The 27,043-nt window shown below is 35.5% G+C and overlaps 1 protein-coding gene across 1 annotated transcript in view; it reads right to left on the reverse strand.

Moving 5' to 3' along the window:
- Nucleotides 1–7,555: 7,555 nt before the first annotated feature.
- The window catches only part of FGF7 (fibroblast growth factor 7), a 28,139-nt gene continuing 8,651 nt past the window's right edge, over nucleotides 7,556–27,043 (reverse strand). The window contains exons 3-4 of the mRNA XM_008925425.3: nucleotides 8,721–8,824; nucleotides 7,556–8,370 (exon numbers count right to left, since the gene is read on the reverse strand). Of these exons, the coding sequence (XP_008923673.1) occupies nucleotides 8,176–8,370; nucleotides 8,721–8,824 (299 nt within the window). The 3' untranslated portion in view covers nucleotides 7,556–8,175. The remainder of the gene's footprint in view (nucleotides 8,371–8,720; nucleotides 8,825–27,043) is intronic.

A 27,043-nucleotide genomic window follows, 5' to 3' on the forward strand; every position in this document is an offset into this window, starting at 1 on the left:
GAAATTCTAAACACTGTGTAAATATGATGACTGACTTAGCCACAAAAATTGTAAACAGCAGTTTAGAGTGTTATTGCAACCCTGACTCTCTGGTTTTATCTTTTACTCACTTCAGTGGGAATTAGGTATGGCTTTAAATACTTTAGTTACTTCCCTTGCAGACAAGTGAGAAGTCATAGTCTGCAATCCTGACTTTTTTTTTTTTGCATATAAAGTTGTTATTATTAATAAAAATAATTTTTTGCACATTAACCTATCATTAATTAGTATTACACTGGTTGAATTTCACAATCTATTTTAAGATAGTTTCTACCTGATCAGACTGAAGAGTATTGTAAATATTCTGAGTGAATTTTGACTGCTTCACATTTATAAATGAAGGAAACATAATTCCTGTCATTTATCCAAGTCCAAATACTGTCAAGCTGATAAAAACAAGTTGTGCAGAGTGAAGGAGAGATTTAAAATTCAGATTCTTGAGCAACCTTGATAAACTCTGTGTCTAAAGAGTGACCTGACTTGCCACAAAACATGTGCACAAATGCAAGATTTTTGAGAAAAAGTGGTAAAAATGCACACAGAGAAGCATGTTAGTTGAAGTTGACAATGTACCACTAGTCCTAAAAAATATAAAATGTCTTTTTCTTTTTTTAAGCAAAGCCTAATGCCTTGACATCCAAATAATGGCTGGAGATCTTATTACTTGCACTGGATAAAAATTTTATATGAGTTTATAATCTACAGCTCTTCCTGTTAGAGATATTTATAATACACTGCCAGAAGCTGATGCTGCTTTCTGAAATGCCACACACCTTTGGAGGACTGATTAAAAATTTTTGTTTATTTGTGCTTAAATAGGTGCAAATATACCCAGATAAACAAGATGCAAGAAATATTAACATCCTATTGGCACTTCTTGACACAGTTCTGGCACAGCTTAGACTCAGTTCTTGCCTCCTAAAGTAGAAGGAAATGTTAGTCCAGTGTCTTCCTCTTCTTTGTCATTGTTATTTACAACATTTTCTTCTTATGTATTTTTTAATTATGTAGTAAATTTAATGTCACAGATGTAACTTGATGCCTCACTAATTTTGTGTACCTTCATTTTTGTGTTTTAAACTTTAGATGTTTCGACTTTCAGTCCTAGGTTTATGGAAAATTAAAACCAAACCAAACCAAAACAAAAACCAGTAAAAGATTGAGAGCTTTGCAGGTACCTGGCATATTCACACCAGTCCCTGTATTTTGACAACCTAATGTTGAAATACCCAAAGAAGCTCTTTTGCTCTTCTCAGTAAAAGCTAAGCATTTAGGTGGCCCTGAAGGTGTCTCTCTATAAAAAATGGCCACTTTTTATAAATATCCTTACAGGATTCAGACTGTACCTGTCCTAGAAATTTCTACTGGAAGTAGTATTATATTACCATTAAATATCTGCATGTTTTGACAGTAAAAGTTTATGATTTTTAGATTGCATATGTCATTTGATATCCATTCCAAAACTTAGATTTAGAGCAGATTTCTATCTTTACTGCTCATTTATTTAGATTTCATGACAATGTGGATTTCATTATCTTGTATGTTGAAGCTGATTGACAAATGCAATAGAAATATGTTTTTGAAGTAGATATAAAATACAGAAATATTTTTCTCAAAACCTTCCTTTCTGTCAGTCACTGTTTGTTGGGCAGAATTTTCTTTTTAGTTACAGAGAGAGAAAATTGTATGTAGAAAAAGATCACCCTGAAAATTTAATTTAGAGAAGGTTTACACACATCAAAGTTACATATGCTCCAAAGTCCTAATGGGTCTTTAACTTGGAAGAGCTGGGTAAGCCCACAGTATTCTCTGTAATGTGTAACCACTATAAATAGATAATGCACTGATTTAACTGAAATTTAGTCAGACCAGAAAAAATCCCAAGACTCTGGGAGACCACTGCTATGGCAGAAATTCTGTATCTGCATGAGACTTATGGTGTGGGAGCTGTGTAAAATTCTAGTGGAATGAATACTGAAAACCAAGGAATAAAGTCAATTAAGTATTGCTGTGAGAATAATTCACAACCTCAACAAAACATATACAAATGTATTGAATTACCAGAATTGGAACAACCACAAAGTAAGGATATTCAGCCATGTGCAAAACCAAGCAGAAGCAGAAGGGAGATAGCAAAAACTGTTCTGGTTAACTTTAACTCTATGAGTATAATTATTTCAGTTAACAGGCTTGGAACCCACGCCTGAAAGTTGACCGTGGGCATAAAAATTTGCCCATTTTAGGCAGGAAACAAAGCAATTTTAATTTCATTTGGGAATATTTCATAGGGTGATTTTCAAAATTAACATAAACATTTTTCTAAATTAAGTTTTTTCTTTTCAGATCTAAAACCAAGGAAATGGGTGTGGAAGAAATGGAATCTCAAAAGCTTTAAGGCTGTCACAGTAAATCATACAGTAAAGATGCTACTGCTAACACACAAGCTGCTGCATCTGCCAGTTCTGCAGCAGCCAGTAAGTCTTGTAAATATTTTTAAACACATAATGCATGTGACTGTACATTTTGGAATAGAACTTAGAGTACACTGCAAAATCTTGATTGTCAACAGAAATGATTAGTAATATTTTCAGTTTGTTTTGCACAAAATCAAAATGTTAGAGCAATTAAAAATGAATAGTGAATTTTGTTTGATGTTTTAGTAGTGTGTACCAGGCTCAAACTTGTTTTTCTTACTTATCAAATAGGACATTGAAAATGGCTTGCTTAAAGTTATATGAGAAATCTGCAGCAGAGCCAGGTTTCAAAGGCCAGTAGATGAGCTCTGAAAACTCAACAGTGAGCAGCTGATGACTAGATTCTTGACCATCCAAACTGGTGCTGTCCAAGGTAATAGTGAGTTGTGTTTATGCTTAGACAGCCAGTTGTAATTGTAAAGAGACTTGATCCTGAATTCTAATTAAAATTATACAGTGTAACATTATAAAAACCATTTCTAGTGGTATTAAAGATATTACTGGATTAGTTGGAAGAATAGGGAAGTCATTCTTCTGCTCTACTCAGGACTGGTGACACCACACCTGGAGTGTTCAGTTTTGGGCTCCTTAGTTACTGGAGAGATGTGGACATACTGGAGAGAGTCCAATGAAGGGCCACAAGGGTGATTAAGGGACTGATGCATCTCCCCCATGAGTAAAGTCTGGGAGTGCTGGGACTGTTTAGCCTGGAGAAGAGAAGGCTCAGGGGAAAACTTATCAATGTAATAAATACCTGAAAGGAAGGTTCAAAAGAGAACTGAGCCAGGCTCTTTCCAGTGTTTCCCAGTGATAGGTCAAGAGACAATGGGCACCAGCTAAAAGAACATCTTTTTCTTGTGAGGGTGACTGAGCATTTCTATTGAAATACATTGAATTTCAGCAGCCTACTTAACCTGACCCTTCAAGTTGTCACTAGGTGCCAACAGCCAACCCCTGGGTACCTGGTGTACCCCAGGATCTGGATTACACTGAATAAAGCTCAGTGTTCAGGTCTTCATTAAAACACTGTTTGAGAAATGATTGTAGAAATGAGGATTGTTATTTGATATTGGACTTCAGCTTGAATACACTGTAACCTTTATGTGATGAGTTTATGCATCTTCATTCTAACTCCTCTGCTTTTCTGCCTAGCACTGCAGGTAAATAGTTATTCTCATGAGGAAGTCATTTCATCTGAAGTGAGTATTTTTTTTCCCCTCTGTGTCAAGAGACATCCTTTTGAAGTGCCAGGCCTCTAAATAAAAGTGTTTCCTTAATGAAACAACGAATCTTGGTAAGCTGGGATCTGCCTTCCAAACAGAATTGAAGGAAATCTCCCATTTTAGGTCTGGAATGTAAGCAGTTATGGAATTTCAGTGTCTGGAATGCTTGAGATTTACAAGCCAGCTTTCCTCAACCAGGTATTTATTGTGAAGTTATTTACAGAGGTCAAGACTTAACACTTGGTAGCTTTAATACTATGTTAACCCCCCCTCACCTCCCAAATATATATAATTAAATTCTGAAGTTTTATTTTATTTAAGACTATGAATTTCAATGTATGGTGTTAAAAAGCTTTTTAAGTAATTTTGTTGTGGGGGTATTATTAAAGTTAATATAAATGTCATGTTAAAAACCCTGTGGAACTTCTTGAATATTTTCCTATCTGAGTGTCTGCTTTAAATACAGTCCTGATTCTCAGCATTATTCTACTAACAGCAAAAAGAATTTAGCTTTTTTTCTGCTAACAAATTCACCTTCTCCACTGTTTTAAGTAAACGTGATTTAAATAACTGTTACCTTTTAAAAATCATCCAGTGATGTAAACAGTTGAATTTCCTTTTTTTTTTGCTTAGTTTAAAAAAAGTACATTATTATTTCTAAGTATGGATCTCAACTCTGAGGATGCCTGTTTTCCTAATTTGGGAAAAATCGTCTTAACTGGATTTTTATTTTCTACATATTATATGTTATGAAATTACTATGGTTTTTGAAAAGTTGGTAGTGAGGAGATAGATATCCTAGGCTTATTTATTTAGACTTAGAAATATTTAGACTACTCAGATACTGGTCGTTGAGTGCAATGAAATACTGTGGTTCTCATTACTTTATTGATTTAATATTAACTTACATTTTGCTTCAGCTTATTCAAAGAGAATATACATGTTTTCTTCAAAAAGTAATTTAAAACACAGACAAGTGTATTTTAATAATTAATGGATCATGTAGTAATCTGATTATTACAGATGCTGTGCAGAGCAGTGTTTTAAAGTACTTGCAACAGAACTAAAAGTGAGGCCATGTTGTACCATATCAGGTGTTTTAAAAAGTCATGGAAATTGTCCAATTGTCATTTTTTATTGTGTGTTTACACCATTTTGCATACATTTAATGATACACAAGTGATGAGACAAATGTGTAATTATCCCCCTAACGTGGAAGATGTGTTTTGTGTCGTTGTTTCAAGACAAATAACTTTCCTATGGAATCTAGACTCATTCAGGTTGGCAGAGTGCTGCAGGTCTCTTGTCCAATCTCCTGCTCAAAGTAGAGCCCACACTGATTGTGTCGGGCTTTGTCCAGTCAGACCTGGAAAACCTCCAAGGATGGATATCCTGCAGCCTTCTGTGAGATTCCTCAGATGAGATTTGCCCATTGCTGTGTCCCAGAGTGTTTATCAGCACTAATGCAAAAGATAAGTAATTAAGTAGAACCTTGCTAATTAAATTTAAAGAGCCTGTGTAGTGGAGCAGTTCCCACGAAATGTGAGTGGCTGTCAGAGGTGCTACTTAACCCTCAGAGCTTGTTTCACTCCTAAACCCCAGTCTGTGCACACTGTGTAGTGTTGGTGGTAAACAAAATAAAAAGCTGCATGAAAGCCAATGCCTCTGAAGGAAAAGCAAAGAAATTACAACTGAGGTTGGCTTTTATAGCCATTTTGTTTGGGTTTACTTGAACCATATCTAGAAAGGAATATCTGTTTCTTTTCATACAAACGTGTTTTCCTCCCACATGGTATATTATATGTTGATGTTAACATTAAATTGTGATGTAATTGATGTAATAGGCTTTTGTGAGGATTTCTGACATCTATTTGAATATCTGTTAAATCCTAATAGCTTCTTTTTATTATCCTTGTCTTTTAATAGTTTGCTGCTGTGGATCATCACTTTACATTTTCTGATTATTATTTTCTAGTTTTAGCACTAAACTGACTTTTTTCCTGAGTTAAAAATAAGTATTTCAGAAGAGATTTTCTGAGATAAAGCTGTGTTGAAAATTGTTCAGTTTTAAGGCCATATGACTGTGGTACTGAAGAATTGCATCATTTGCAGTCAAGTGTCTCTCTGTGAACAGTTCCCTCACAGGAGACATTTCAGTTATGACAGCTGTAAAACATAAAGCAGCCTTGGCTTACCTGGTAATGATGGTAACTTAGGGATTCATTAGAGAAAGCAGTCAGCAGTAAAGGCTAATTACAACTGGGGCTCAGGAATTGTATGACTGTGTTTCTAGATCCTTCAATTACATAATCAAAATATCTTTTAAAAGAGCTTGTCTACATCTGGTTTTAATTTTAAGGGTTTTTTACATATATATTCATATATTAACGTGTACTTACATTTTCATTCAAACTTCAGTAGAGCTTTTAAGCACAATCTTAATGAGATGTTATTTTCATTTTTATTTCAAAGTTGCAACTAACCTAGTTTAGAAACTTCTGCTGGTGTGTTACTGTTGATCACGAGTGTGAACTTGGTTTCATGTTTATATATTCACAGAAAGGAGTGCAGACAATTATCAGCAAAAAAGCTTTTCATAGTACAGTCTGTTGTGATCATGGAACATGTGATAGATAAACCAGCAAGAGCACAGGGAAGGTTTACTGATACAGCTGTAGTGACACATTTTCCTGCAAGGATCTCTTTATATCTTCTTTGATTTTTGACTTGCTAATAACATAATCAATTTTCAAATGACACTATTTGTTAGACAAGTATTTCTTTGGAAAAAAGAATATTTGTTAAAGAGAATTTTTGCTGTTTTCTGTGAGTGCTCTTAAAAAGAAAGTTTTTCCTGCAGGAAAAAAGTGGTAGACTCAAAACACTTGTAATGCAGCATAGGGCATTTAAGACCATTATTAATTAACTTGACTGTATCCCAGTCATCTGGCAGCTGCTTCAGCTCATTTTTTGGTGATCTTTATCTAAGTGCAGTTATCACACTACCAAGAAAACATGTGGGGAAAACTGAGCAGAATGAAATGATATAATGCATTAGTCATGTAGGGCTTAGTTGAACACTTTAATAGCTGGAAAACTAAGATGTCTTTTCTTCAGCAGGTCACACTGATTTTAGCTGCAGTTTCAAACTAGTCCTACAGTCTCGTGCATGTTTCTTATCTGTGAGTTTTGGTTCTACCACCTGAGAGTTATTTCCATTACCTGCTGGAACTGTAACCTTCTTTCACCTGGCATAACTCTGAGCCTTTAATCAGCAAGAGTATGTGGCAAAGATTTTTAAGATTTTTGCATTGTTTCTTTTGAGATGTCTATTGTGTGGTTTGCTGCAGGCTGTCATTTTTGTCTGCCATCCAATGTATGTTGGCAGGAGGGTTGTGTACTAGTCTTTGTGTCTGGTCACAGAAAAAAATTCATGCATCTCAGCCAGACCATTTTGTTATTCCTTTAGAATTAAAAGCATATGAAACAGATGCAGCTTAATAAGTATCTTTTTTTATAAATAACATTTAAATAACTTAAAACAATAAAGTTCAAATACAACTTAAAATAAAGTTTAATGCTGTAACAACAGAAAAAGCATGTATAAGGATGGAAAAATAATATTGAAAGCTGTATGCCCTAACAGGAATTATACAAAAGATAGGATATGTTACATAAAAAACCTTAATATGTCTGAATTTTTGCTTCATCGTTATATAAAATGTTAATTTGTGAAAAGTGAGATGAAGTACGTTATTTATTCCTATTTTTATTTTACATACACTATTTGAAACATCTTTTAGAGCAGCATTAGGTATTTGTTTCATTAATAGATAGGAACATTTTGTGTTAGAGTAAACTTAATTTTTCCAAACTAACTCTTTTATCTGAATACAACAATAAACATTTACAAGATTATATTTTTTTTCTGATCATATAGTTTATGTATAGGATATCAGTTTCTTGGGGGAAGTATTTAAAATACTGCTCAGCCTCCACATTTTCTATTGACTTGATAATCTGACAACTCATTCCAGCAGCCTTAAAGTCTGACATATTTTACACAACATTATCATCTGCTTATTATTATTATAGCAGCCATATTTAAGAAGCAGATAGGTTTTTTAAATAAAATATTATCAGATAATCAAGTAATGACTTATTCTTCAGGGTAAATTAATTTAAGAAACTACCCAGTTACAATGACTAAGATAATGATTGTACAACTCTTTAGAATTTTTTACAACTTTTAGTTACTAAATCTGGTTTTGTGTATATTTTCAAATCTTTTCATGTAGTCTCTTAAAAATAAACATAAATGCGCAAGTCCAGCTTGTTCAGTTTCTCAGTAGTATTCCAGCCTCTCTTGATATCTTGTCAAATAGTCTTCTTAAAATTAATCTTCCTGCTGGAACTAGTTCTTTATAGATCATTTGGGATTAGGATATTGCCAGAGGAAGAAAGTGGGATGCTCTGTGTTCTTTCTTTGTTTTTTTACCTTTCATTGGAACCCCTTTGTGGTTTAGTGTAACAAACATCTCCTTTCCTTTGTGTGTCCATTTTGCAGAAGCATATGTGTTATAGTGGTTTTCTTCAATCAGTTCTATGAAGTTGCAGTCCTCGTTGCAGACTTTCTGTTGAGAGTAAATAATAAAATAGAGTAAGATAAGTGCAAGTGTTCTTAAATATTTAGGGAAAATGGGAGATGCATTATAAACCCTGCGTATTATTAATATTTTAATAAATAAATTTGACTTCTGAAATCTGAATGTTGGATATTTTGAAGGAGTGTATAAGCTCTAATAATTGAATTTATTAAATGGGCGTAAAAGTCTAGTATGGGATGTATGAGATAAGCACAGGATACGTTTTACTTTGTTAGGAATCTGTTTTATAAAAAACCATACAGATGCTACATCTGAAAATGTGTATCTTTAAGATTTTACAGGGTGACTGTACACATAAGAGAAGTTTGCATCCATACCTTTCCATAGAGTCTTCCTGACTTGTTCATTGCCAGAAAGTATTCACTTTCCACTCCTTTGATTGCCACTATTCCAACTGCCACCGTTCGGATTTCTAGAATACCTGCAAAGGCACATGGCAAGGGCTGTAAAATGGTTGGTTGCTCTCCAGTCAACTCAGAAGGTTTAGCTGAACTCATAATCAGTAATATTTCCGTGTTTATTGAAAATCTCAAGCAATTGTTCTTGAAAAATGGAAAAATTACGTATATTCATGTAAAAAAAGGGCTAGACTTTCAAAAATCCCTGTATGTGATCGTGTCTGCGTAAAACTGCTTAAAAAACCGAATGGTGATAATTTTTGAGTACATTTTGAAGTTGTGATGTCAGTATAAAATTTTTCTATTTTCAAAGTATCAGTGTATCTTAGAATGTATCAGGCACATGGTTTCATTTGGAATATATACTCAGCCGTCAAGGTTCACAGAATCTGTGTAAAGCCTTTATTTTGAAGTCTTGTGTAGCAGTATCATCTCCTTGGAAGAGTTTAAACCTTAGAACTTGTGAGTGATAGAAAACAGACCACACAGTGTCTTAAATAAGATAAAGTATTTGCCTGACCTTTGTGTGCTTTTATGACTGATTGGAGCTGTAAAGATACGTGTATTTGAAAATCATTAAAGGCTGCTCTGAGAACTTACTTATTCAAACCCAGAAAACATTTAGTGTTGTTTTCTATAAACTGTTTTATTTTCATCTCCCTGGTATATATCTCTGTGGTCACTATGATACATTTAAGTTACCTGCAACATAAAAAACATTCTCATGTTAGTAAAAAAGAAAAAAATTAGCAAAGGCGAGAGGATGGTGCAAGTTATTAAGGAACACCAGGTTGTTTTCAAGATTAAATATTATTAATGTTGTCTTAAGCAATAGTTTAGAGCTATACATCTGAGTTTGAGCTGTTTCCTTCCACACTGAGTCGCTGACAGAACTCTGCCACAGCAACTGTCCTGTGACTTGTTCTCCAAAATGGGGTCTTTCAAAGGCAGCAACTCCAGGCAAATTCCAACGGTGTGGAGGAGACAAGTGAGTGAGAGGGAGACAGAGACACGTGTTAGATTCTCACCTGAACGATGACTTTCCTCTTTAAAAAAACATTTCATTTTTTCCCTTCCAAGTTTGCATTGGCTTTTCACAGCCATCACACATACTAATAATTTTTCAATAATTGGTGTGTGGTTTTTTTTGGAAGGCATTAAATATATGTGATATTTTTCCTTTCCTATACTTCTTTATATTGTGATGTCCTTTGCTTTCTTCCCTGTTCTGCTTTGCTTTCCTCCTTGATATTACTCATGTGTCAGTCCTAGTCTGTATTGTTGATTTTTATTTCCTATTTTCCTTACCAGGTCTGTTACCTCTTCTCATGGTGTGTGCAGTGCTGGGCATTCATCTTGGAGCACTTACACTTCTGTACTTCTCCATAATGCTAAGCCAGCTTTAAGTAAAGCTTTTGGACTTCTTTGACAAGTTCCACCCTGCTGCAGGCCTAGGAACAATTCTTACAAAGGGCAATTTGTAACTGAAACTAACAAAAATTATGTTAACTTTCATTTAAATTTCACTTTAGAAAAACCACAGTGAGGCTGAAAAACAGATGAACATCTGCATTTAGCCAAACAAAGAACATAACAGTGGAAGGGATCTCTGGGTCATCAAGTCCAGTGTTCTGCTAGCCTGGGAATTGCATCAGATAATTCTCTTTTCATAAACTTTGCCAATACTAAATTGGAATTGTTATTTCTTTGCCCCCAGTGTTTCTGCCGAGGGCTGTTCCAGAGTTTGATTTATTTTAATGGCTGCAGACTTCCTAGTAATTTGCAATCCACATTTTTTCAGTGACAGCTTATATCCATTTGCTCTTTTGCCTGTGCTGGCCGTTAACTTAAGGAGAGGTTTATTCAAAAAAAAATATCTGTGTTAGAGTTTTCTATTTATACAGAATTTTAAAAAAATGAAAGATTCAAAATGACTTTTTAAAACAAGTCATGCTAGTAGGAATGGAGATTTCTTTGAGTAAGCTGATGTTGGCTGAAGTTACAGTAGTAAGAAATCCTTCTACTTTTAAAAAGGAAATGCCAAAAGGTTTTGTCCAAGGCAATATTATTATTGTTACAATTTTTACATTTTTTTAGATTTCTTTTTTCTGAAGTTGATGGTGACATTCATACTGACTTGTTGGAGTTATTTTATTTTGGTTTGGGGTACTTGTTTTTCTACTTTAGTCACGTTTCTTCCTTTATGTACATAAACTATGGAAAGAGGCTATTAAGGTTGAGAAATCATACACTGAAAGTTTATTAGTTTATCAATGACACATTGCAGTTGTATCACGTGCTTAAATTTAGTATCCACACTAAATATCAGAGGTCTCTCACAGACCTGGAAGAATGATTTTGAGTAATATTCAATATAATATAGACAGAAATTTCAGTACTTTAACAGTTTTACAAGGTGCTTCTGAATATACAAATTTATAAGATGTCCACCTTTTCCCTGCACACCTGTTATGCTCAGCATAATTCTCAAAGCACAAGTTCTTTGATGAACTAGTTAATGGACTATTTAACACTTAGGAACAACACAATCTCTCTATGAAAACATCTAAACCACTTTTCTATTTCTTTAATTCTCAGCTTGATATATAAATACTTAACACAAACTTTGAGGTTAAAGAGACATGTGGATAATGGCAATCACTGTCTCTTCCAATTATAATTTTATAAATTATATTTATTTAATAAAATTATCTCTTATATTATATCATAATTATATTACCAAAGCAGGAAATTACTAAAGAATATACCAAAGAACAAATCCATAAAATAGAGAATGTAAGTTGTATTTTTCCCTCTTTGTTTCATTTCCTTTCAGTATTCCTATTAAGTCAAGGTTTCACATTGTATTCACTATATGACAGTGTAGTCTTATTGGTCTTTGTTTATTTTGTATGTTCTTGGTACTCAATCCCTGTAAGAGAAGTTACAGGATGGTAAATAGACACTAGGATATGTCCTTGCAGGTAGGAACCTAATCCATCAGTAGGTGTCAAGGGAATAAAACTGTTCAACCAGAATTTTGGCCAACTGCAGATATTTCCTGTTTCTTCTATACTGTCTGTAATCATCTGCTACTGGAGGTTCTTGCCAACAGGATGTTGGGCTAAATTAAATTTGGAGCAGATATGGTTATCCTTATGCTCTGTGTGTCCATGGTCTGTTACACAGTCAGGACTGTTAGATCCAGCCAAGTCTGTGAATGTGATCTCTTTAGGTAGCTTTTTTTTAAAAAAAACCAACTCTTCTTTTTGCTCTTCTCCTTCGTTTTGAAGTTCTCTATCACTGCAATGTCTTTGAGACTCGGCAGGAACAACATTTGTGTACTGGAAACTAACCCAATAATGTCATTTTTCTTGCTGGAAAGAGCTTTGCTCCTGAGTAATTGAAGGTAATTAAATTCAACATCACTGTAATATAGTCTTAAGATTAGCTTTGTAAGGATGGGAACATGAGTTCAGCAAAACTCACCAAAGCTAAAGATTGTTCTGGTATTCCATTTTTCACTGCCTTTAAGACATGAACTGAATTAAAATGTCTTTGTTTCATTGCTCCTCTACTGTGTAGCTGACCTTCAGTGTTCATGCTGATTCTTTTCAGGGGATTCATTGGAAGGAGGTAAATCTCTTTATTAGTAGAAAAATGGTAATAGAAGTAAACTCTCTATGCTGTGTTATGTTTATAGACCATTTTGTACATAAAGACAAAAATTAATACAAGAGAATTATAAGATTTCAGCTAACTCAGTGGAGGCAGGATTTTATCCCTAAGGTGGTTTCCTCAGAGCAGCAGGAGAGGTACAGTAAGTTAAAATCTTTTCAGAAAAAAACTCCACACAGAAATAGAAAAAAATGACCAGGCACACATGTGAGATTTGTCTGTTCCCATTTCTAAGTGTTATTTTATGTAGCACCAGATGCTTCAGAAAAATGATAAAGAACTAAAATCTACAGTCAGAAGTTCTACTAAGGAAAGCCTCTTCTCCTCAGTCTAATACTGCACCATTCCTTGTCTTACATTAGCAATTCCATTCTTAGGTGCTTCCTTTTGAAGTAAAGAGTTTTAATCCTTTCAGTCTCTATTCATGAAAAGAAAAAAGTCATCAAGCTAGGATGGGAAATAGAAAATCGTTATATGTTGATTGTTTCATTGAAATACTCTTTTCATGCTCTAATAACCAAAATTGCTTTAGAGGCATGCTTAAATTGATAAGAAGTTGATGAGAAATTCAGAAGGCCAAACTTCAACAAGGTCTTAAATACCCCCGATTTAAAAATTAAAATGTAAACTGTGTTTTTTGGTAACTTTATCTAAAGCATCCCCATAGAAGATCGGAAGAGGTTTAAGAGTAGACTTGAATATACCACAAAGTAACTGGGAAAGAAATCAGATTAAAGCCAGAAAGAAAAAACCAACGATCTAGAGATGGGCATACAAAATTGAAAACAACTGTAATTTCTATAAAATCAGCATGAAATTCCAAACAATTTTATATGGTTGCACGGTCAGTGTATCAAATGTAGCTTAAAATTCCTGTAGTGAGTGAACTTTCCTGCGGAGCTGAAATTCTGTCTGGTGTGCATAAAAGACACTGAACTGAGATGGGCTACAGTTTGTCTTTAGAAGAGATGACTGTGGATGATGGCAGCATTCTTTTTAACCACTTGGTGCAAATTAAATAACAGACAATTGATATCCAGTAGGGAGGAAAAAAAAAGACAAAAAAAAGACACAAAATAACCCTTTAGGCTGACACAGAGTTTTAGTGGGTGAAAAATATATTGGGTTTTGGAGAAAATTTACATCACAAATGAGGTGAGTTTCCTGGTATTGTGGTCTGGAATGACAGTTGCTCAGTACTTTACAAGCAGACATTTTTATGTTTGGACTTATTCCATAGTACCTCAGGCTGGATATTTATGGAGAAAAATGGGCGTTTAGCTGTATCACTGATACAGATTTGAGCATTCTCATGGGAGATAATTCTTTCCTGATAAGCAGTATTTGATAATTTTGTTTGTTTTTAATCACCTATTAATCACATATTAATAATTTTTTATTTGAGTAACGTGTTCACATTAACATTTTCATCTTCCTTGTATTTGCTAATTTTTTTTTTTACTTTTACAACACACTGGGACATTTTATTTGTTTTAACGAATCTTTGCTTTTATTGCTACACAATCCATTTACAGATTATATTAGAGAAATTTCTATCAGTATGCAGCTAGAGCTGAATAGGCAGAGTCTCTTTGTGTTTACCCATAATATCCTCAAATAACAATATCTTATCTATCACAAAGTAGTGAGAGCCTTGTGATTTAGCAAAACTGGGGCATTTTGTCTTTAATCATTTTGCAGCCAAGGGGCTGAAAGAGCAATTGAAATTCTTGCTCCTGAGAGCTGAAAGGAAACCAGTGAGTGCAGCTCATGGCTGAAGATCTAGCAGGCAGCTCTAACCTGACCAGAGGGGTTTTGGAAGAAAAGAGGGAGCAAAACCACCGAGCTAGGGATCTTTTCACATGGCAGGGAGCTGCCCCACTAGGCCAGGTAAGATTGTTTGGGAAGATTCTGGCAGAAATTTTGAAGTACACATTGTGTTCAGTCCCTCATCAGCTCGTTCTGCAGACATTTCCCATGTTGCAGGTATCCCCTCAATGTCTGTCATTCCTGGGCACTGCTCCTCGATTTGTTAGACTTTCTGTAGATACTAATTTAAAGAGAAATTTGGGCATCCATTACATTTTTCAGCAAGGCCAACAGCAGTTTCATCCCAGTGCTTTTCTATTCTGTCAGGTGCATTTGTTACAAGAAAATGTTTAAAGGTAGGGTGGAAACCACTAAGAAGACTTTGGTAGTCTTCTAAATGCTGGAAAGAAGGAAAGGAAAAGTATGTTTTTTAAGGACAGGAAAGCAAAAGCTAGTATAGAAGCTAGTTGTTATAATTTTCTTTTTAAAAAATAAGTAACAGATAATATATTTAATACTGATTTTTAATATAATCTAAATTCTTTACAATACCAAATTTTGTGTGATATGTACAGCACTTTATTTCTTGTGGCCTCTTTCTGCACTGAAGTAATAAAAAACAATCTGTTGCTGATTTTTAGGGGTAGGGAGGTTGACAGTAGTTTTAGGGCACTGACAGTTCAGCACTTGTGAGGAATGTGTTTGTGCAACACCCTTTCCTAGGCAGAATTGTCTTAAGATAAAGTATGTGAAATCTCAAATAGGGAAGGAGGAGGCAGAAAAGACTTGGATGGAGAATAAGTCAAAACAAAATGAAACCTCTAAATTTCACTAACTTGTGTTTTTAATTAATTGAATTTAGAGCACATATTTATGAATTCAAGTGACCTTTGCAGATGGTTCAAGGCCAAGAAAAATGATCTCATTGTTGCTTACACCATTGAATGGTATTTAATGTAATTTGTTCTTTTACTCTGGGATTTAATAAGTTAATGTCTGTGCCTCTTAAAGCAAGAAAATGCAAATCTCAATGGTCAATCATACAGTGTCTTGGAAAACTTTCACAGTCTTAGTGTGTGTGTGTATTTGGTGAGCCAGCACTGTAAATACCTTCATTAGCTGGCTTATTAGTTTTTCTGGAAAAGTCTATCAGTAAAAGGAATGGTTTCATTGGACAGTTTTGTAAAGTCATTGGTTTCAGGAAACATTACCCCTTTCTATCTCTTTTTTAAAAATAGTGGCTATATTGTGAAGTATTTGTATGTGTTTAAGTTATTTTGATTCTTAATAATATTTTTAAATGTCAGTGCAACAATTTGCATGCTCATTCTCTCTCAAATGTAAAATCTAATGGTAAAGAAGTTACTGTGAATTAAAGTATTAATTTAAGATATTTTGTAATATGACTTAATTTTTACCTTTCCTATTGTTAAATTAAAATTGATAGAAAGTAGAATTTGCATTTGTGTTGTGTACTTTCCTTAGCAAGAGGGTGAAAGAGTTTCCTGGACAGTACATCAGAGAACTTATGTTTATAAGCTTTATAAGCAGAAAGGGATACACAGGTGTATGTTTTAATGGTTTTCAAAGCAGAGATGAAATTTTCTCCTCCCCAGGAATTTTCTATCTATGGATATGATTTTAATGAACAATTAATTATGGTAACAGAAAACAAGTTGGTACATACATTCACTATCACTTTGTTCTTTTAGCTTCTCCTTATGATACTCAGAATTTTGATTAATGGCTTAACCACATATATGTTGTTGTTTACAGCATGGACCAATATGGAAGGCTAAAAAAAGCTTTTATTTAGGGGCTTTGTGCTGTATCCATGTGTGCATTTGCTGTGCATGTGTAGAATATCTGAGGCACTGTAGATATGAATATGGCTGTAAAAATGATCTGCACATAAACAATGGATCTGTCAAGGATTTTCAGGAGAACAGTTGAAGCTACTGCTTCAGCAAGGTGCCAGACATCTGGATATCTTGGATAAATATTCAAAGCACTCAAAACTCCTGTGTTTGTCCTGTGTGTAATTTCCAAGCAGGAATTGTAGTTGTCTGAGGAGACACGATTAAAGGTAGGGAGATATTCCTTGAGGACTCAGTGCAGCATTTTGTTAAACATCCTCAAGTAGCAGAATTTGCTTGTAAGATTTAGTCCATGTGCTGAAATATTTGATTAAGCACAAATAGCTGATGTTTAATTGCCTTTTTGCAATTCACTGGACATAAAAACAGTGGGCATATAGAATTAAAAAGAAAATCAACTAATGGCTAAACAGAAATCCATCAAAGAATTTTTTGTACTCTGTTGGGTTTTCATTTATTGATCATTTTAAGTATTCCTTATTTGACATTACATTTTCCATAAATTTCTTCACTAATTTTCAGTCCTACAAACTGATTAATACATGCATTGCTAGATAGAACAACTTTTTGATAAACCATTGTCCTGGTGATACTCAACAGTTGACAGATAAGTTAGTTAAGGATTTTGAGCCATGTCAAGGTTTCTGAAAGACACTGCTGACTTGATATCTCTGTGAAGGTAGCATAAAAAATGCAAGACAGGAACCAAACATAGGAAGGAAGGTACAACAGGGACTAAATGACTGTTTAGAAATGCTGTTATTTTACTAACAAGATCTGTTCTTTGCATGTGTGCTTGGACTTGTGGGTGTTTACCTCCATGACAGAAAGGGAAGGGGTAAGCCAAGTGCCACTGGCAAGTCTGCATTGGTCAAAGAGTTTACACAGTCTCTCGTGCACCATCAGATGTGTGATCTGCCCTTCCAACTATGCATTGCTGCTACCACAGCGAGAGGTGCAGAGTCTGGTTTGAACTTCCAGGCTGATGTTTGGAAATCCACCTTCCTTTTCACTTACAGGTTTAATTTGATCTGCAGCGGGAAGTATTAAGAGCCATAATACCTTTGGTTTTTAGTTATTTTTCAAAGTGAATAAATGTAAAACTGTGCTTGTCAGTTTGCAACACGCAGTGAAGATTCCCTCCCCTAATCACTGGAGTGGGGATTTCAGCGACCATATGGCAGTTAATAATTGCTGAAGAGAAATAGCTTAGAATTTCCAAGTATTTTTCTTTATTGTCCAACCTCTTTGGCCTCAGTTTTGTATTAACTCTCTGCTAATGTTTTTGGGTTAGATGGGTTTATAAATCAAATGCTTCATTCTTCATTGAAAATGGTAGTATAGTAAGAATTGGTCTAGGACATTCTGACTCTAAATTGCCTTCTCCTGAGTAGGTCTCTGTCAAACATTAGCACTTCAGGCCACTGTCTTTCCAATATTTCTCTTGACTTGATCGTCAAGACCAAAGGCTGTGGCATTTTTCACTGAAGTAGATCATAAAACTATGGAACTTTCCAATTTAGAGGTGTGACTTGTGAATAGCAGTACACAGTAACAAGTGAACAACATGCTGCCCCAGGCAGTCATTCTCTTGTGAATGTCTCCTTAAACTTATTAGACCCCTTCACTTTGCTGATCTCCTCTGTGCTTTATATAAATATTTTCTTGATCAGCCTCTTATATAGCATGTAGTCATTTCTCATTTTTGCAGGAAACTACATTTCCCTTCAATAAAAATTGCCTTGAAGCTAAACATATGGTTATAATGAAGAATAATATTATTTTTTAGAGTTAATACTGTCATGTAAAATCCAAGTCTTAATCCTCAGTCTGAAAAAGTGGTCTCTTATTACACCATTAATAATTTACTGATATGAAAAATGGAAAAAAAATAGTTGAATGACTGTTTACAAAATGTAATTGTTTCCAAGCACTTAAGAAAATTAATGATTTAATAGTTCAGAGCTGAACTTGTACAAAAAATACTTTCCCTACAGCTCAAAGGATATTTCTAGTATTTAAATCTTTTCTGCCAATTTCACTGGATTGCATGATCTTTTCAAGCTTTGTAGACTTTCAGAATACAGCTTCAAAACAGCAAAAGTAAACGTAAAATGTTGGTAATTAACCTTTTCACAGCAAAATATGATAAACCATCTAGAGGTGCAAGACTTCCCAAATTCAGTTTCAATGCCTACAGCTACTTTGATTATCTGAATTTTGAAAATTCCACAGACTTCTGTCTCTTCAAATTCTTCCATAATGCAAAAGTTTTAAAACAGATTAATTTGTGTTTATTTTTGTTACTCTGCCGTTTTGTGTTTTCATCTAGCTGGTGTTCTCCTTGCCCCGTTCCTGGGTAGAATTAGTGATCACAGTTAACCTTAAATTTGTCATGTCATTCCCATGAAGACCTTTTCTGTTTTTCAAAAAAAAAAACCAGGAGTGCATATTCACACACCTTTTCTGTATGTAAGAAAACAAATTATCCATTATCTGAATTGTGTTGTGAGGAACTTTAATTCCACGTGTGTTTCCTGTGCTGTTATGGCTTATCACCTGGGTAAACTCGCTGCAGGCAGTCATAAAGATGGCCTAAATATAACATGGCACTGAGTGCTGGACTTTTTCAGTTAAAGGAGGCAAAAATAAATCCAAGACAGAATCTTCTCTTTTTTATATGAGATATTCCCTGACCTCAAGGTTTAGCTGTTTTGTTCTGTCTCCAGCCATTCCTGTGGTAGTTTTCCTGGTTCATGAAACAGGCTTGACAGGAGAAATAGCAGAGCTGTATTCTGGGGACAAACTGAACCTAAAAACTGCCCTCCTGTGTTCTTTCAGGAAAATTTCATATTATACATTGCTGAGAAAAATTACTAAAAGCTATTATTGAATGCTTGTAGAATGACCATGACATTCTGCAATGTGTTATCAGTTTAAATATATAGTACAATGCATTTTTATTAGTGAAAATGCTCCCAGATGTGGCTAATAACCGAAATTATTTCAAATACGTAAAATTCAGAAAGTGGATGCATAAGAAAGAAGGTGGCTGCAGGATTCCAGAGCTTGAATGTATACACAGGGGCCTATGGCATAGAAGCAAATAGTTTTAAATGGTCTGAAACTTCAGGCAGTAAAATTTTGTTTCACATAGTTAAGAGCTCTTTTCAGTCGTAAACGCTGCCATCCTATTGCAAGAGATGGACATCTTTTCCCACTCAGAGTAGTTCTGTAAAATGCAGGGCAAGCACAGCCCAACTGAATACATTTTAGTTCCATTTCCAAGTCGGATCTGCTGTTTGGTGCAGGATCAGCTGAAGCTGGACATGTAAATATACCAATTACAGTGTCTAGAGGAACACAAGCAGGCACCACGTAATTCCTGTCAAGGTACAAAATGCAAGAAGCTGCTGGGAAAATCTCACTAACCCCTCACTGCATCGCAGAGTGGGGATTGATAGAAACCATCTGGCTCACTCCTCCTGCCTTCAAAACCCCACTGGACATATATTTATATGATATGGTCTCTCAAATTGTTCTAGTTTGCTGCTGACAAATAATTTAGATTTAGTTGAACTTTCAAAATCTGTAGAAGTCCAAAGACTAAAATATAAACTAATAAAAGGCAGAAATTAAAAACCTCTCCAAATCAAAAGCAATCTAAAAATTTGATCCAATCCTGATAAATAAATTAGGATTTTCATACCAGATGTTTCTCCTGTATTGCTCAGTATATGGATCAAAATGTGTGTCAAATATCCAACTAATTTTTTTTTCAAATAGCTTAAGAATTCCTTGTCTTAATTTTGCCTAATGTAATTAATTTCCTTTTAATAACACACTGGTTTTACCTGACTAAAATTTTAAGCCTGACTGGAAGCCTGACTTTAGGGAAATCAATCGAATATTTGCCATTACACACAGGCAGCACTTTGAAACCTCCCTCTTTTTTTATATGACCAGATATTTATAAATGTGTTACTGTCACCCAGTTGTTATCTTTAGTCGTTATCTAGATTTACAAGCCCATATCAAAACTGAGAAAAACAGAAGCATCAGCACCAGTGGAGAAAATTGTTCCTGGCTACAGGACCAATTGCCATTACCAGAGCAAATATACTATGGGAGCTGCAGCCTAGTCTGTATTTGTTTGTGTGATTTTTAATCTGCCATTTTAAATTCAGCTGAATTGACCCGTTGGAAGATCTGGGTTTTTTTCAGTTTTGACTGCAAATGCCAGGATGTAGAGGAAATGCAGGATGTAGAGGAAATCAGGTGTTAACCATGGTGGTAAAAGTGTCCGTGCACACTTGTAGTTTTGTCTGTGTGCATAATATTGGGAAGTCAGTGAGAAAACTATTGCAACTGGAATAATGTAAATATTTTCTAGAGTCTACAGCCTTTCTGTGCTTTGCTTTTTGCAAGTATTACATAGAAATAGTGCCCAGTTTTTTGGTGAAAGTTGCTTGTACCCTAAAAGTAGAAATCAGGGCTCTAGAACTAAGGGCTGCACATTCCAGTGTGTTGTGCTGGAAGAGTGTGATGTTATCTTACGAAAAGAAGTTATCAATCATAGCTAAAATGTAAAAAGTCATGAAATGACTAATCAGTACTTAACAGTTAATAGAGCATTGGATTAGCCAAATTATATTATATCTCTTTAAACTTTTTTGTTAACTCTAACGCATTTTTAATATGGTTTTGGTTGTACACAACCTAGTTTCCCATTGCTCTTGTTCTAATTTTTATATTGGTGCAGTTGTATTTATTTCAGTTTATATTAAAATAAATCTTTCAATATATTAAAATTACTAGCTTATGTCAGCTAAAGATACCTAAAGGGGACATATAAAAGGGCAACTATGAAGTTAGAGCTGTGTTGTTATCCACTTTGCATTATCACCAAGAACCCCACCTGTAGTATTCTCTCAATTAACCAGAGGAAAATACATAAAATGTGATAGAAATCACTTCACTTTCTTTACCAAGTAAGAGAAGTTTCCCGTGGCCCTGAGCTGCCTCAGGAGGGCTGGGAGCTCTCCTGGGCCTGCAAACTGCAGGGCTTCGTTTGCTTGGCTCCCCCAGCACACAGGTACTGCTGTACCACTGTACAGGGACTGTTTGTAATAAAGATGTCTGTGACCAGCCTGTTAAAGGATCTGATACCTTACATTCAGATCCATCCCAGCAGCCATACTATTGGTAGTATTCCAGATTTCCATCTCTGACAATAATCAAACAACCTGTTTGATAGATGACAGTGCAGTGCATTGGCATAAGCCTAAAGACATACTTTTCTCTTGGTCTTGAAACAAATGGAAGATTTCATTCCACTCAATCATTTGATAACAGCTTCAGTCTTTTAGCCTTTGGTAATGTTCCACTTTTCAATTTTTCTGCTACACTTTGCTTTTATATGTATTGTCATGAAATTTTGATGAGCTCCACAGAATGCATAAGCAATCTGTAGCAGAAAGTATGGACCCCTCTCAAATCTGGAAAACAGCTGGTCTATGAATTGCTGATGTTTGAAAACATGCATTTCAGCTAATGGGCTTAAACAAGGACCTTGTTCAAGCAGGGGAGAGTAAAATGTTCACTTTAAGGAAGCAGAGTAACACGGAAGAGATTTCTTCCGTAGGTTTATAGAGCTAGAGGGCTCAGGAAAAGGTTAGTGGGCTTTTAAGATTAGACTCTGGACTGGGTAGCAGAAGCTGCATGTGCAAGTAAAGGGGTTGCAGCTCTTCCATTCTTTTTTTATTTATTTTTTTTTTTGTGGAGGATTTGCATTAAGTTTGTGTAATTTTGTGATTGGCAGACTCAGTTTGACAGCCTTTTTTGATTCTGCATTGTATTTATGATCATTTCTGCTCTGTATGGTACTGTTCTCTCCTAGTGTTTGTAACATAAAAGTGACTGTGTAACATTGAACTTAGCAGGAAATTTTTAAACTACCTTGAAAACCGTGTAGTTAAACCAGCACAGGGCTTGGCTGTACCCATAGGGGTGTGTTCTAAAATGTATATGGAAAACCTGTTCCTGGTAAAGGATTTGCTATGCTTTTTGCTCTGACTGAAACAATTATGGCTATTCCAAGTACTTAAAGTGGTAAAGAAACCTTTTCTTTCTTTGTGTGGAATATCTGTGACTTCAGCTGTGTTGCAGCAAGGAGCTGGAGAAACAGTACCAAAGTTGACTGAGATAGTAATTGTTTTTTACCACACAAAATGAGACAAAGTAATTCTGCTGTTGTTAACTAGATCTTTTTGTGCCACCTTAATTCTCCCATGACTATCAAGGTACTCTTGATTCATATGTAAATGCAAATGTCAAAAAAAAATTACAAAATGAGATTACACTTTTACTATTAAATATATATTCACTATAAATAATGCTATCAGTTTTTAGTATAGAAATCTGGGTCTGTGGTTTTAATATAGGTCAGAAAAACTTAGAATAAACCTCCATTTATATCTTTCATATGGAAATATAAATTTGCACATATATTTGAAAAGTAATAGCTAACTATTTTTCAAGTTGAGTATCCTGAATTGGGTATATTCTGCTGTATTGGACTCTTAAGCCCATGTATTGAGTAGAATAGAGATAGAAACATTACTCCTACATTGATATTGTTATGATAGATAAGTCATTCTGACTTGAAAGTCAGAAAGAGATTAATGGTGGAACAGGAATTTCATTTTTCTTTATGTCCAGTATTTATTACCAATGTTATGAAACTGTATCAGAAGCAGTAGTTATTATCTGGCATTTTTTTAAGTAAACTCAAGCCATGGATAGGCATCATAACAAAACTTTTACTGATTGCAGTAGAGCCAGACTTCTACAAATGGCATGTATTTGTTTCTTTCCTAATATGGGTCTTTCAACTCTTGAGCAAACTTTTCCTAATGAATCACAGGGTTAGATAGCTTTTCCACTAGTCAGTAACTTAACTCCTCCACAGCTGTGCAGTATTTTTGCTTTCAACAGCAACTACTTAGACTATTAATGATAGTTTGCCACAGTTGATCCCTAAGTCAATAGGAATAGAAAAGCCATATTTTGACTGTATGTTGAAAAGAGCCAATGCTATAGTTCTCAACCATTACTTTCTCATGGTGATTACATCTCTGTGTTGTTGAGAGTGTATTTCAGTCAAATACCATGCACAGAGAGTGGGAATTATTTTTTTCATGTAGAAATCTGTGTTAAGGAAACAAATATGGCACAGTCTGACAGGGATCAGATCAGACTCTTTTGTACAATGCCACCTGTAGATTGCAGCACATGTGATGCCATTAGATGATGTATGTATAATTCTTTAGGAATCCACTGACAGAGGCTGGTTTGGGGTGCAGCTGCCAGACAGCTCTTAAGGGGAAAACAAAGAAAGAAACCATCCAACTGTGACAGGTCTGGTGTTGGAAAAGAGTAAACTCATGGAAGCGTGTGCTATAACTGGCAGTTCTGCTTGCTCAGCTCAGTTCAGCTGAAAACATCCATAAATGCATAGTTGAAGTTTGGACAAGAAGACAATATAAGAGATTGTGATCCAAAATCTTCAGTATTTACAGTGCTGTATACAGACAGAAATATTCTGCGTTTTCCTGCATCCCCTAAAAAGGGGTGAGCACCTGCATTCTCATTTTGGAATCCAGGTGGTTTATCGGGGAAATAATTAGTACAAAACTAATGTTTGTTTAATTTTGTCATATATGGATAAGGATGCCCCAAAGAAAATTGTATCACAGGCACCAAAAGGTGAACAACTGATGTGAAGAGGAAGAAAGGGAAAAAGTATTTTTATAGTGGCAGTCATACATTTTAACTGAGCCCTAGCAGGAGAAAAATGTCTATGTTTTATGCATGCAAGATTATCAGTTACAATGATTAGGACAAAGTCAGGAAACATGAGTTCTCTTGGTTTTGTCTCACACAGTTGCCTAACAGTGGCTACTTGCACATTTTTGCATCACCTGAAGTTATGTAGAAATGGAAGTACCATACATATGCTATGGGGCTTAGGTGTAAGTATTGCCCTTTTTGAAGGTAACTGAAATGTCCCTTGAGTACTTGTCAGCACTTTTAGAAAATTGTCTCTGGGTTGTCTGCAGATCCTATCTGAACAGGACAGTCTACAGATACCTACTTGTGTTTATGAAATATTTTGTTATATAGGAAGGAAAAAGTCTTATTTTGGCAAAGATAGGCATTTATTACATTTCTGATGTTAAACAGTTCTGAATAATTTCTCCGATAATTTCTCACTGTAATTATGATAAATATACCTTCTATCACTTGATCATTTTCTGCTTAAATGATTTAGCCATTGGAACTCATCACATTCTTTTAAATAATCTGCTTGGATCAGAGCTAGGCAGTTAATCTCTGTACTAAATTAGGGGGTCTGCTTTGTATGTTATGAATTATCTGAAAAATCCTGCTTTTGGTCTGATTTGGTCTAATGATAGCTCACTGATTTTGATATAGACCAGTTTTGCTTCCAGTGTTCCTTCTGGATGAAAGTGCCCTTTCATAAGTTCTCATCCGAGTGTGTTCTTGAAGAATATTATTAAAATAGAGTAATTCAAATTCAAGACACTGGATTACTTAGCTAAAAATTAACAGAGCATGATTTCCGTGAAATATGTGGTAATAGTTTCCTAGAAAGATGTGGTAATTTTTTTTTTTGCTTTAATTTAGTTGCATGACATTAATCTTCAGTAATATAGACTGAATTTTCCAAGTCCCATAAGGATCCAGTCAGAAATGAAGGCATATTAAATAATTTTAGTTTGCTATTTATAATCGAGTAGCCTGGGCACCAGTTTGCTAATATGAACATTCTGATTGAAATTGGTTTATAATAATCTCAAAGTTTGGCTTTATTAATAGCTGTATTATTTTCATTGCTCAACTTAAAAGGCATTTAAAGGGACAAGTATAAGTGGCCTAGGACTCTTGCCATTTACTTTATAATTTGAGCAGACTCTCCTAAGGCTACTCTCAAAATTGATGTAACATTTGATTTCCTTTGAACTAATAAATATTTGCTATGAACTCTGATACCAATTCACCCAAATATATGGCTGTTACACTGCTAGTAAGGTAGGACAACATGCCAGACTGTTTGTCTTTTACACCCTCATAAGAAAACTTCCTTCTTGGCTGCTGAAACAGATGCTCAGACAGAATGCTCAGCACTTGGAAAGCCAGTGCCAGTGCTGCAGGGGAGGCAGGATGCCCAGCAGAGCAGGAGACTCAAAGCACCTGTGTACCTGCTTCCCTTGTTAAGGGAAAGGAAGGAGGGCATAGCCAGGCCTTTGTAGCTGGTCAGTAGTGTGAAAGGAGGATTCCTTACAGGGAAGAGGCTTTCCATGTGTTTCCCATTGTGGTTTTCTCCACAGTTCTTATGATGTCCCTGATGAGGTAGGTGGTAGTATTTCTTTCCTGAATGGTCTTTCTGGAATCATAATTTGGACATGAGAAAGTTTCTTTTTTTCTGACTTGTATGCAGTATTTTAGAGCGCTTGAAGGAAATTGCTTGCCCTGGAAATTATATACCTTGTTATTTGGTTTTCATTCTCAGTCTTTGTTGAAAGAATGGCTTTTTGTCAGCAGTTAGTTTGAAAGTACTTGTATTTGTATACAATTCAGGTTTTGATTAGAAGCAATATTTGTAGGCAGAGCACTGAGTTTTGTCACGGTTGTGGTTCATGCGTGGTCAGAGATGGGCTTAGTACATGGCAGAGGTTTCTTTGTGTGCTGTGTTATTGCATTGCATGGGTAAGATGGTGCTAAACTAATGCAGGCAATAGTGCTGGATGGGAATTCAGTTGGGATGAATCTCACTTTGGGGACAGGTATTTGTCCCTGGCCTTTTGTAAAGGTAACACTCCAGTGTTTTGTGGTATTGCAAAGTGACATAACTATGATGACTTCAAGGCTTCTCAGGTGCAGTTTCCTCACACAAGCAAACATAAAAGAATGCTGCTGAGGAAGATCTTGTGCTGGCCTTTCCCACAGTGTAAGTCTGTCTCTTGTTGCAAGGCAGCACTAACAAGCAAGTCTCATTATTTGAATCGTTATGTGCTGGATTTACATAGCTGATTCCCTAAATCCTTGTAAAATTTCACCAATAAGCACTCAAGGACTGCTTGGATTTCTACATATCATCTTGCACATTATGTGCAGTCCCCAGGCTGCCCAGGCTCTTCCTAAGGAAATAAATTAGCATGGAGAAGTTAAAGTTGGTTTTGAAAGCTGGTGAAAGTTGCACTTTCCAATTGTGTCAGTACTGGCTGCACTCTCAGGATTCAGTTATCCTTTCTATTTTGCTTCAGAATTTCTGTCAGGGAGAACAACTCTTGTTTTCACAAGAAGCTACACAAGCACTGGATGGAATCAGTCTGTTCTCCGCTGCCTTCTTCCCTGGACTAGATCTGCATTTTCTCCCAAATCCGTCTGCTTGATGGTCAGCTAGAGAGCCTGAACATTGCCCCCCTCAGAGTTCATAGAGAGCACTCCAAGGGCAAATCTCTGGTCACCATGCAGTGCTGGGCACATGTTAGGTAAGAAACCAGACAGCTCTTGTGAGCCTTCCCACACACCTGGCATGTAAAACTCCCCGTTTGCCACTACACTGTTCACAGCTGTGCACAAAAACACTCCCAGAAGGATTCCACCAGTTCACCTGAGCAGCTCTGGGACTGCAGCACAGTTTCACATACAGCCTTCTCCAAATGGGATGTTGTTTGTAATTATTCCCCCCCCCCCCAATGTTTTTCAGCTCTTTAACAATCATGAACTTCTCTATGTACTTTTTACTGTAAACATTCATTTTTGATTGAAATATCAAATCCCACATGACAT

The sequence above is a fragment of the Manacus vitellinus genome, unplaced genomic scaffold (genome assembly GCF_001715985.3).
Source record: "Manacus vitellinus isolate BGI_N305 unplaced genomic scaffold, ASM171598v3 scaffold_16_pilon, whole genome shotgun sequence".
In the NCBI taxonomy this organism is placed as follows: domain Eukaryota; kingdom Metazoa; phylum Chordata; class Aves; order Passeriformes; family Pipridae; genus Manacus; species Manacus vitellinus.